The sequence below is a fragment of the Piliocolobus tephrosceles genome, chromosome 1 (assembly GCF_002776525.5).
Source record: "Piliocolobus tephrosceles isolate RC106 chromosome 1, ASM277652v3, whole genome shotgun sequence".
NCBI lineage: Eukaryota > Metazoa > Chordata > Mammalia > Primates > Cercopithecidae > Piliocolobus > Piliocolobus tephrosceles.
The window spans coordinates 92,141,964-92,153,170 of record NC_045434.1 but is presented as its reverse complement, the minus strand read 5'-3'; the positions used below and the strand labels follow the sequence as shown (position 1 = coordinate 92,153,170).

Here is an 11,207-nt window from a genome sequence, read left to right as displayed (position 1 = left end):
GCGGGGCCCGAGGCAGGAAACAGCGTTCTGCGCGGGTAGCCCCTGGGAGCACGCGGCGCCGGGTCACGTGAGAGGGGAGCGCTGGCAAAGGGGCGCCGCGCGCAAGCACGCACGACGTACGCAAACACGCGCAGAGGCGCTCACAGAGGCAAGCCCCAGACCCCGGGTCACATGTGGAGGGTGGCAGGCGAGAACAGGGGGGCGGGAAAGACGGAGAGATCACGTGGAGGAGGCCAGAGCAGGGAAGTCACGTGAGGGGACGGAGGCGGGGCCGCCCAGAAGGAGGAGGAGGAGGGGCGCGCGGCTTCCGGCGGCTGGGGGGGGGGGGGGGCGGGGGGGGGGGGGGGGGGGGGGCCCGGGGGGGGGGGGGGGGGGGGGGGGGCCGGCGGGGGGGGGGGGGGGCCTGTCCCGGAGGTGGCGGCGGCGCCATCTTGGCGAAGGGGGGATCAGGAAGTGCGGACCGCGGCGGCGGCGGCGGCGGCGGCGGCGGAGCCCGGAGCGGAGGCCGGAGGCTCCCGGCCCGCCGGCCCCGGAGCGGAGCGGAGCGGAGGATGCAGCAGCCGCAGCCGCAGGGGCAGCAGCAGCCGGGGCCGGGGCAGCAGCTGGGGGGCCAGGGGGCGGCGCCGGGGGCCGGGGGCGGCCCAGGGGGGGGCCCGGGGCCGGGGCCCTGCCTGAGGCGAGAGCTGAAGCTGCTCGAGTCCATCTTCCACCGCGGCCACGAGCGCTTCCGCATTGCCAGCGCCTGCCTGGACGAGCTGAGCTGCGAGTTCCTGCTGGCTGGGGCCGGAGGGGCCGGGGCGGGGGCCGCGCCCGGACCGCATCTCCCTCCACGGGGGTCGGTGCCTGGGGATCCTGTCCGCATCCACTGCAACATCACGGTGAGGACCCCCTTTCGTGCCCCTCTGTGGGGGCCCCTTGTCAGGGACCCAGGATCACTCCATCCAGCTTTTTGCTCTTGAAGGACCTGGGAGGCCGAAGCCCCTCTCAGGGCTCAGCTCTTTCTCTCCAGGTTACATTTGTTTCTGCTGCTAGAGGTTATGCGGTGCACCCAGAATCTCTACCATTGACCCCGATAGTGAGGGACACCCCGACATATGGCGCTTAGACTACCCGTTTTCACGAACCCACCCACCATCCCAAGGTTCACGATTTTGGCTCTTTTTGGCTACTCCACAACTTTACCTTGCTACCTAGGAATACGCCTTTCTTCCCCTTACTCTTATTTCATGATATTAGGCCTCGGCACTGATCCCAGCTGCAAAGACCTGGCCTGAAACCCTCTGCACATTTCAGTGATTCCCCCTTCTCAGTAGTACCTCTGACTTAGGAGGTTGCCACCTGTGGGATCCCCGCCTAGGCATCCCTCAGGCAGCCCCTCTTGCTCTCTCAACTTCACCAAGTGATAGTTTGCAGTTCGTTGACTCCTCTTCCTTCTCTCCTTTTAATTCTCTCTTTCTGGTGTAACCTCTAACTCTTCTCTTTTTGCCTCAGCTGGTAGCAGTTCTGCCACTCCCCTCCCTGTTCCCTGTGGATATGTCCATTTGCCCTGGGTTGTTGCTTTTCCTGGTAATGATAGTGATGTGATGTGCCAGCGCTCCCCCCATTTATTCTAGGCAGTAACAGTTCCATTTCTCCCCTGTGAGCGTCATTCCATCCTAGGCATACACCTTACATGTCTCCTGCCTGATCTACCCTCAGACATCCCTTGAATAGAGAATTGGCTTCTGCTAATTTGGGAATGTCTGGTACTGCATGGTATAGCACTTACATTGGTTGGTGTTACCTGCTGTGATGGTATTCTCTCTACCGGAGCAGTAGCTGAAATGCTAGCAGACAGTACTTCATCCAAGCAGGCAGACCTAATCGGAGTAGCCTGGGGAAAGGCAGAGTTGTGAATTCTCTGCTACTTGGAGAACTGAATTCAACTTACATGGTGTTTTCTGTCCGTTTTCTCCATCAGACCAGGTTAAGGTTTGGTGAGGTAAAGCCTCAGTTTGGATTGATTGGTGCCCCACCAAAACTCATATGCCCCATTTCTCTTTCATTTCCTTTCTCTTTTCCTGCTAGAAACTTAAAATTGAAGGACTGGGAGTGGCTTAGTCAAGTGAAGACTTGGGCATCTTTGATAATTATTTTGCCTTCAGCATTGAGGATTAGAGTCATGACAATGCTAAGATACCCAGTGGAGGTGGATAAGGTTTCCCTGGCTTGTGTGGGAACCTCAAGAGTTAATTTTGTTCCTGAATTAAGCTTCTAATTCCTTAAGGGTAGGTTTGCCCCCATCCAGCTGCTCTTTCTGTTGCCAGAGGCCATTTACTGCTTTTGTCCCTGGCAGGAAGTTAAATTTAGGGGGTCCTCAGCCAGACTCCCCATGGCTATAAAGGATACTTGGCCTAAACTAGCCCCCTTGGTTTGGGCAGAGGGGGAGTCTGGTCAGGCTGCATTTGGCACCGTGGCTCAGGAATGCTGGGAATGTCAGTAGCGTAGGCTTTCTCCCAGCCTGCCATGTGGAGCCCTACAGCCCACGCCTGGACTGAGAAGGTGGCAGGTTCCCAAGGGAGAGGTGGGGAGAATTGGTCTTTGAGGGGCTCTTCTGGGAGCGGTGTGAGTAGATTCTTGCCAGTACCCTTTTCCTCTTGGGTTCTGGAGATACAGTCTAGTTTTTATGCTTTCCTACAGAACTCTGCTTTTTTCACTTCAGTGCCATGGTGATGAGGTGATCCCTTCCTCAGCCCATTCTGGAGTCTGAAAAGCAAGCTTGGAGGACTCTGTTCTGGGTCGAGGGAGAACTTGAAGTCTAGAACTTGTATAGGCAGTGCAGGAGATGAGGAATCCCCCTCCGCTGTTACTAAGTTTGGCTGTGCTAGGTTTCCTGGTTTGTACTCTCGAGGAAAGAAAGAAAAGGTTCCAGTCTGCTTCTTGGAAAGGGTCATCCCAGGGACTGTTTTTCTTGTTGTGAAGCTGCTTGGTTAGATGCTGACCTGAGTTGGGCTTTTATGTGTGTGTAGGGGGTGGGGGTGGGAAGAAAAGGGGCTAGAAGTCTTGGGGGGAAGAGGACAGGCAAAATTTGGGTTTTCCCAGAATCACCCATTTTGATTGCTCTTGTTGCTCTTTTCCCTTCAGGAGTCATATCCTGCTGTGCCCCCCATCTGGTCGGTGGAGTCTGATGACCCTAACTTGGCTGCTGTCTTGGAGAGGCTGGTGGACATAAAGAAAGGGAATACTCTGGTGAGGGGGCCACAGGGTAGGGGTGCATTTTGTTCCTATGAGGCCCATGCCACAAAAGCATCCTGTGAAAGGGATCCTGAAAAGTGGACGGTACACAGCTCAACATTTAGGGTACAGTGTCTCAGGGGAGTTGCTTACCGAATCCAGAGGGAGACCCTGCACCGGCCCCAGGATTGGTCCATCAGGAGACTCATTCCCACCGCCACATGGCCCATAAGGCTTAGAAAACTAGGTATTGGTGTGGGGCCTGAACTAAGAGCTCATCCATGCACTTGTCCAGATTGGAGAGGGAAGGAGTATTTGATATCTCTGTGCTCCCCTACCTGTAGCTATTGCAGCATCTGAAGAGGATCATCTCCGACCTGTGTAAACTCTATAACCTCCCTCAGCATCCAGATGTGGAGATGCTGGATCAACCCTTGCCAGCAGAGCAGGTGAGCAGCTGAGGAGCCTTGGGCCCTGTTGTGCAGAGTTGCCCCACAGAGTACTCAGTAAATAATTGAGACAAATCTGCAGTAGTTTTTCTCCATCCCCACCAGCTCCCAAAAACAAACATGTCTTATGACTCTCACCCTCGTTCTTCTCCAGATGGGAATCTTCTCTTGCTAAATGGGGCACTGGTAGCTTCATCTCTCATATCAAAACTCACTCTCACAGGCAGCATCCCAAATGTTGAAAGGGAGCAGGGGAATTTTTACCATTATCTTAGCAATAACAGTTGGTGGCCACTGGGGACCCAGGCCCCTTAGTGAGAACCAAGAATGCAATATCAGTCTAAAGAAGATCAAGTAAAGGAGGGGTTCTTAGGAAAATTAAACTGGGATTTATGAGGTGGGTGACAGAGACAGCCATTTTGCTTTTCTTTTATTCTTTGGCAGTGATAGGCGAAAAATAATGGGCTGGTAGCAAAGCCATTCCCTGGGCTGTTGCTTCCACTCAGATCTGGCTGGTGGAGAGACTGGCAACATTACAGGCAGGCACACAGCTTCCAGACCTGGGGACTCAGGGGAGTAGGTTGGAGGCTGCATTGTAGCAAGCCACTGGGGCTCTGATCTCTGTCTTTCCCCTCCCCGCTGCAGTGCACACAGGAAGACGTGTCTTCAGAAGATGAAGATGAGGAGATGCCTGAGGTAGGCTTGCCCCCTGAGGTGGCATTGGCTGGAAGCTCTTTCAGTCAGCAGCACTGATCACCCATATCCAGAACTCCAGTCTGGAACTGGAGAGAGAAAAATACCAAAGGAATTGATCATCCATATCCAGAACTCCAGTCTAGAACTGGAGACAGAAAAATATGAAAGAAATAAAGACAGATTTACTGACCCGGAGGGAGGAATAGCCAGTGTAGTAGAGGAGACAGGGCACCCATATCCAGCCACTGAAGACAGGTGCAACGTGGTTCAAACCAAATACTGGGTAAGTTAATTTCAAATGACTTTGGAGTCCAACAAACCTGTGTTTGTATCCTAGCTATCCTAATTGAGGAATTTTATGTAATCTCACTAAGCTACAGTTTTCTTTTTTTTTTTTTTTTTTTTTTTTGAGGCAGTCTCGCTTTGTCGCCCAGGCTGCAGTGCAGTGGTGTGATCTGCACTCACTGCAAGCTCCACCTCCTGGGTTCATGCCATTCTCCTGCCTCAGCCTCCCTAGTAGCTGGGACTACAGGCGCCCGCCACCACGCCCGGCTAATTTTTTGTATTTTTAGTAGAGACAGGATTTCACCGTGTTAGCCAGGATGGTCTTGATCTCCTGACCTTGTGATTCGCCCACCTCGGCCTCCCAAAGTGCTGTGATTACAGGCGTGAGCCACTGTGCCCGGCCTAGTTGTCTTACTTACAAAGTAGGATTATAATACTTAGTACATATGGTTGTCTTGAGATTAAATGAGGTGTTATATGTAAAATACTTCAGACGATATATAAGTGCTAAACAATCTATCTGATATATTCTCTAAAAACATACTTGTACAGAATATAAAATCATGGTTAGGAATTTGAGATTTAGAGCTAGACAGAACTTGACTGAATCTTAGCTCTGCTAAGAGTTCTGTGACTTTGGGCACGATAAGCAACCTCACTAGACTCAGCTTCCGCATCTGTAAAATGGATAATGATAGAATAATGAGTGGTGGTGGTAAGAATGAAATGAGCTAGTATGTGTAGCACCTAGGACAGAACCTGGCATGTAATAAACACTCAGTACACATTACCTGCTGATGTAATAATTAGGTATGTCCTGCCAGAAATGGGGAGATCACTCTGATTACTTTTATTTCCTAACATTAGGTTAATATCCCAGAGTCTATAACCCTGCAAGGTTCTTGAGACTGGCAAAGGGCTGATGACATGAAATTTACTCCTCCCAGACAGTGGACAGCCCTCTGGGCCACACCCCCAACATCTGGCTGAGGGGCTGAACCCTAGATAGGGTCTCCTCCTCCCCTATACTCAGTGGGCTAGCTGCTTACTCACTTAAAGCAGGATGAATAAGGGGCTAATTCTGTTCTTGACCTCTTCCATGTATCTCTCTGGACATCCTTTCTCATTTCCATCTGGCAGTGGGTGCCTCTGCATACCTGCTTCATGCCCTCCATTTGTAGCGAGGAGAGGAGATTTAATGATCCGGGTTGCTCTTTTAGGCTTGGGGCCCTGAGAACTCCCGGGTGCAATAGTCACCTGGTGAAACATGAGCTTTGAGTCACAGGGTCAGGCCCAAGTCATTTCTGCTAGGAATTAGGGAAGAGTTTCTGCTGCCAAGGGAGTTTCAGGAACAGTTGGAGCAGGGTCAGTCCAGGGAACAAGAGGGCTAAGTCCCTGCCTCGGTCTCAGCTGCAGCTCTGCTCGCTTCCTAAGTCTTTGCTGTAGCTTGAGAGCTGAAGAAGACATTTGCCTTAATCCTTTAGACTATGGGGGGAATGGGGCTGGAAGTTGTTCTAAAAATGGGAAGCGTGTTGTGTTAATAAGACTTGCTAGATGGACTGCTGCACCTTAACTTTTGGCTCTTCGCCAAATGGGACTGGGAAGGTGGTGGTCATTCTCTAACCTGTGTTGGTTTTTTTCCTTTTCTTTTCACTCTCACCCCACACCTCCCCCAGGACACAGAAGACTTAGATCACTATGAAATGAAAGAGGAAGAGCCAGCTGAGGGCAAGAAATCTGAAGATGATGGCATTGGAAAAGAAAACTTGGCCATCCTAGAGAAAATTAAAAAGAACCAGAGGCAAGATTACTTAAATGTACGTGCCTTCTAGAGAGAGGCTGGTGAAGGGGTTGGTGGGAAATGGCTGGGAAGTAGTAGGCCATCGCATCTCAGTATGGAGAGCAGACTCCTTTTTTGGGGTGTGCCTAATCCTTCCTTAAATCCTGGGCAAGCTGCCAGACTGCCCCTAAGGTCTAACGTGTGTTTACAAACCACACGACCAAGGAATGTTCGTGTCATTGTCCCTCACAGGGTGCAGTGTCTGGCTCGGTGCAGGCCACTGACCGGCTGATGAAGGAGCTCAGGGATATATACCGATCACAGAGTTTCAAAGGCGGTGAGTTTGCCCCAGAGAGGGGCCTGCACAGGAGTCACCCATAAAGAAGGGTATGGTGGCAAGGGGCCCAAGAGATTCTGGGGTCCAGGACTGCTTATGAACTTTTTAGGCCAAGAATGGAGCTCCTCAAGCCAGTGGCTTGGTTGCATGTCCATCTGTGGTGAACCTACAGCTGTTGATCTTTTTCTCTCAGTCTGGGAAAGGGGTCTGCATTAGAATCCACTCACCACCTGGACCATCCTACTAACACCTATCTTTTCCCTCCTTCCAGGAAACTATGCAGTCGAACTCGTGAATGACAGTCTGTATGATTGGAATGTCAAACTCCTCAAGTGAGTGGGGACTCTGGGATTGGAGAGGAAGTTGAGGAGGAGTATGAGTGGGGCTACTGTGGTGGGATCTCCAGGGCAGCCCCATCCAGCATTTTCGTTCAGGGTCCCGGAGTGGGTATGGGCAGTGGTTTGGTGGTCTGCTGCCAGCCAGGGCAGGGGCGCCCTTATGAAGCTCCTGAGCTGGAACCAGGCATCTGAGCCTAGGCTTGTTGCTTCTTAGAGTTGACCAGGACAGCGCTTTGCACAACGATCTCCAGATCCTCAAAGAGAAAGAAGGAGCCGACTTCATCCTACTTAACTTTTCCTTTAAAGTAAGGCTTTTCCTTTCCAGTGTCTCCCTCTGGCCTAGGCTGCCCCGCCTGCCTGACAGTCCTGTGGAGGATGCTGGCCTCCCTCCCCTGATTGTCATCTCTCTGTCTCTCTCAGGATAACTTTCCCTTTGACCCACCATTTGTCAGGGTTGTGTCTCCAGTCCTCTCTGGAGGGTGAGTGGCTGGCATGCAGAAGAGGGCATCTCCTCTGGCAGAGGGTGGGGAAGAGACTTGGAGCTTTTGTCAGGCACAGCTGACTAACCTTTCTGATGCAGGTATGTTCTGGGCGGAGGGGCCATCTGCATGGAACTTCTCACCAAACAGGTGAGCCTGCCTCTCCTTGGCCAGGCCAGCCTGGCGGGGGATTGGCTGAGCTTTACAGCATAAACCTCTGCAGGCTGGATGATAGGCATGATGTGGCCCTTTCATTCTGCTGGGCTGGGTCTGCACCCACTGATCCAGAAAGACAGGTGGTGGCAGTGCTGGGGGCAAAGGGCAAGAGCCCTCCTATAGACACAGCTGATTGCCCAGAGGACAAGCGTGAGGCTTCTCTGGAAGCTCCATCCGGACCTGCTTGCCTTGTCCCTCCCTCCACCCAGGGCTGGAGCAGTGCCTACTCCATAGAGTCAGTGATCATGCAGATCAGTGCCACACTGGTGAAGGGGAAAGCACGAGTGCAGTTTGGAGCCAACAAAGTAAGGATCCTGGCCCTGGGGCCGGTGGGGCTGGGTGGAGCCAAGTACACTTGGGGCCACTAGCAGGCCAAGGCTACCTTCTTTAGAGGAATGAGCATCAGGCCTCTGGACTGGTGGCATTGGATGAGAGGGCCTAGGGTCCCCACAGTGGAACAACTGTGCCTTGGCCCCTAGGGGCACCCCTAGGACTTTTGGGAGGGTGCCGGTCTGGAGAAGGAAGACGATGGGATTATGCCCCCAACGGACCTCCCAGGTGGAGGGTACTTAGTGTTCTACTAGACCACAGTGCTGGGAGCTGGGACTCCGGGGTCTCTGGGTGACAGCCTGCAGGTGGTGAGGGGCAATAAGGCCACAGCTGGCCATGGCCTGATCTGGTGGCTTCCTCCTCCCAGTCTCAATACAGTCTGACAAGAGCACAGCAGTCCTACAAGTCCTTGGTGCAGATCCACGAAAAAAACGGTGAGGCTGGAGCCAGGACTCAGGAGATTCGGTCACTTGCCACGCCCAGGTTTTCACGTCCAGCCACAGAGCAAGAACCCCTTCTGGGTTTCTGATATTCAACCACCAGTTAACACAGCACCTGCCCCAGTTCTCCCAGGAGGGACTGGCGGTGGCTAACGTTCACAACCTCTTCCAGAAACACACCAAAATGATCATATCACCGATAAACTTGGTGCTACCCACTTCTTGACCACCTTTTGAAACGGCTCATCTAACTCCCCCATTATCTCAGGTTGGGCACATCATTCCCCTTTCTTTCTCATCTCCAGGTATTCAGGCTCTCAGCTTCCCATACACCTCTCCCCCACACAGCATAGCCCTCCCCAACATCCTCTTACCTCTGACACTGGAGACGTCGTCAGGGATTGGGGCAGGACAGGGAGGGTGGGCCTGAACCTCCACCTCACTGACCGTTCCATTTCTTTGCAGGCTGGTACACACCCCCAAAGGAAGACGGCTAACCCTGGAGTATCACCCTTCCTCCCTCCCCAGGCACCACTGGACCAATTACCTTTGAATGCTGTATTTGGATCTCACGCTGCCTCTGTGGTTCCCTCCCTCATTTTTCCTGGACGTGATAGCTCTGCCTATTGCAGGACAATGATGGCTATTCTAAACGCTAAGGAAAAAAAAAAAAAAACAAACACAGAACTGTTTCAAGTACTCAAGACTGACTTACAGACCAACCAACCACCTTGCTGGAACCCTTGCTAGCAGGCATTCTTATAAAAGAAACTTTCGAGCCTCCTTATATTGCTGGAAACTCAGCTGTGCTCCAGACTAGAGCCTCCTTACCTATGCTATGGATTTTTAATTTATTTTCTCTTATTTCATGTACACTGCTTTTTTTGGTTACAGTGTATGATGGATGTGTATGAAAAAAATGTATCTTTGGGAAAACAATTACAGTTTGTTAATTTGAAGATGGTGGTCTTGACTCATCTTTATTTTTATTCGCACATCCCACCCCATCCCCTGAACTACTTGGGAGGTGGGGAGGGGTACGAGTCCACTGTTGCTTTGGTAGAGATGAGAGGCTGCGTTTTGCTGCTAAAGCAAGAGAAACATGGAGCTGAAGCACGCACCTGGTCTGCCCCTAGATTTCTCCTCAAGGCCTCTGGAGCAACCAGCACTTGCCCCCTTGGAATGCAGAGCCTGGCCTGCCAAACTACAATGTGGTAGGCTGAAACGATGGTGTTAATTCTTAGGACTACTTTTCTAGTCACAGATGTTTTCAAATTTCTGGGAAAAAGAAAATGAGGCTCAAGAGGCTGCTTCGTAGAATTCCTTTTGAATGAATTGAGTGGGGATGGGGACACAGTCTCCAAGTGTGTATGTGGTCTTTTCTGATCTCAGCTGTGTGGCTGCAACTCTTCGCTGTTCACTGGTTCCTCTCCTGGAAAGTGGCTTCTAACCAGCACCGGATGGTGATCATTGGTAAGCTCTGCTCACCTTCCTCTCTTGCTTCATTTGGCTTTATCAAAAAGAACAGGTGTAGCTCTGAAGTTGTTTGGCTTGGGAAATTATGGATTCTTTCAAGCCACTCCCCCTAGGTGGGTCCTACTAGAAAGGGTTAGCATTTTAAGCGGGGGTTGTTCTATACACCTGTGTCCTCATCCCAGGCTCAGGAACATCCAGGAAGGGAAGGTGAGGTGGGGAGTCTGTACTGAGATGGAACTGTCAGTGCTGTGTTGTATGTACTTGCTGTTGTAAAAGTTTGGGCATGACTTTGCATCTAGCGGGTGCTGCCTGTATCGCTTTGTCTATAAGCTTGCTCTGGGACTGAGACAGCCTCTTAGGACCTACGATGCCAGCAGCTCTCATAAAGATTGAAATGACAGAGGCCAAGGATGGCCAAGTGAAGACCCAAGTCTCAGAAAACCCAGACTTGGGACAGCTGCCTGGGAACTGCAGGATGCTAGAGCAGTTCTGTAATGCTTTGAGACATGGCAATTTTCACATTGGCCATTCTTTCCCCTCCCCCACCCCTTTTCTTTTGAGGGACTTTTAATGTTTGCTGCTTTAGGTGGATGGGGAGTCCACCAGTCCCACTCAATGCTGCTCTAACCCTACCCACACCCACATAATTAGGGGTGCTAATAAAACATATGCTGAGGTTGAGATAAAGACGGGACATAAGAGGAAAATTCATTCCATAGAGCTGAAATCTGGTTTTCAAGGCCTCTGTGGCTTTCTTCTGAACTTACTACCAGCCCTGGCTGGAATGTAGATTGTGTTTTTAGTAATGTGTACTGTGAGCTGTCTTCTGTATAATGTATTTTGTAATGTATTTTTCTCATCTACCAAAGGATGAAACAAATAAAATTATTTAAATAGTTTGGCTCTAATAAAATTATTTGAAGAAACAGTGGGGTTCACGTTCACTTGACATAGAGGGAAATGCCTGCTCCTGTGAGTTGCATAACACCAACTCTAGGAGAATCCTCCATTTTTCTTGCCAAACCCAGCACTCCCTTTTATGACCTTAAGTTTAAGGTTCTAATAAAGTACAAAGTATAAAAAAGAATCAAGGCCATATCATCATGAAACAATTTTCTTCTCTCCACTTAAAAGGCAAGAAGAAATGAAACTAACTCTTACCCTACAC

At 51.2% G+C, this 11,207-nt stretch overlaps 1 protein-coding gene across 1 annotated transcript; it reads left to right on the top strand.

Moving 5' to 3' along the window:
- The first annotated feature begins 392 nt into the window (after positions 1-392).
- On the top strand, positions 393-10,935 carry UBE2Q1 (ubiquitin conjugating enzyme E2 Q1). Its single transcript, XM_023213858.1, has 13 exons — positions 393-878; positions 3,124-3,228; positions 3,558-3,662; positions 4,308-4,358; positions 6,320-6,460; positions 6,676-6,760; positions 7,032-7,092; positions 7,313-7,403; positions 7,519-7,577; positions 7,679-7,727; positions 8,003-8,098; positions 8,491-8,557; positions 9,029-10,935. The coding sequence occupies exons 1-13, from the start codon at positions 552-554 to the stop codon at positions 9,058-9,060; spliced, it is 1,269 nt and encodes a 422-aa protein (XP_023069626.1). The 5' UTR covers positions 393-551; the 3' UTR covers positions 9,061-10,935.
- The last annotated feature ends 272 nt before the right edge of the window (positions 10,936-11,207 follow it).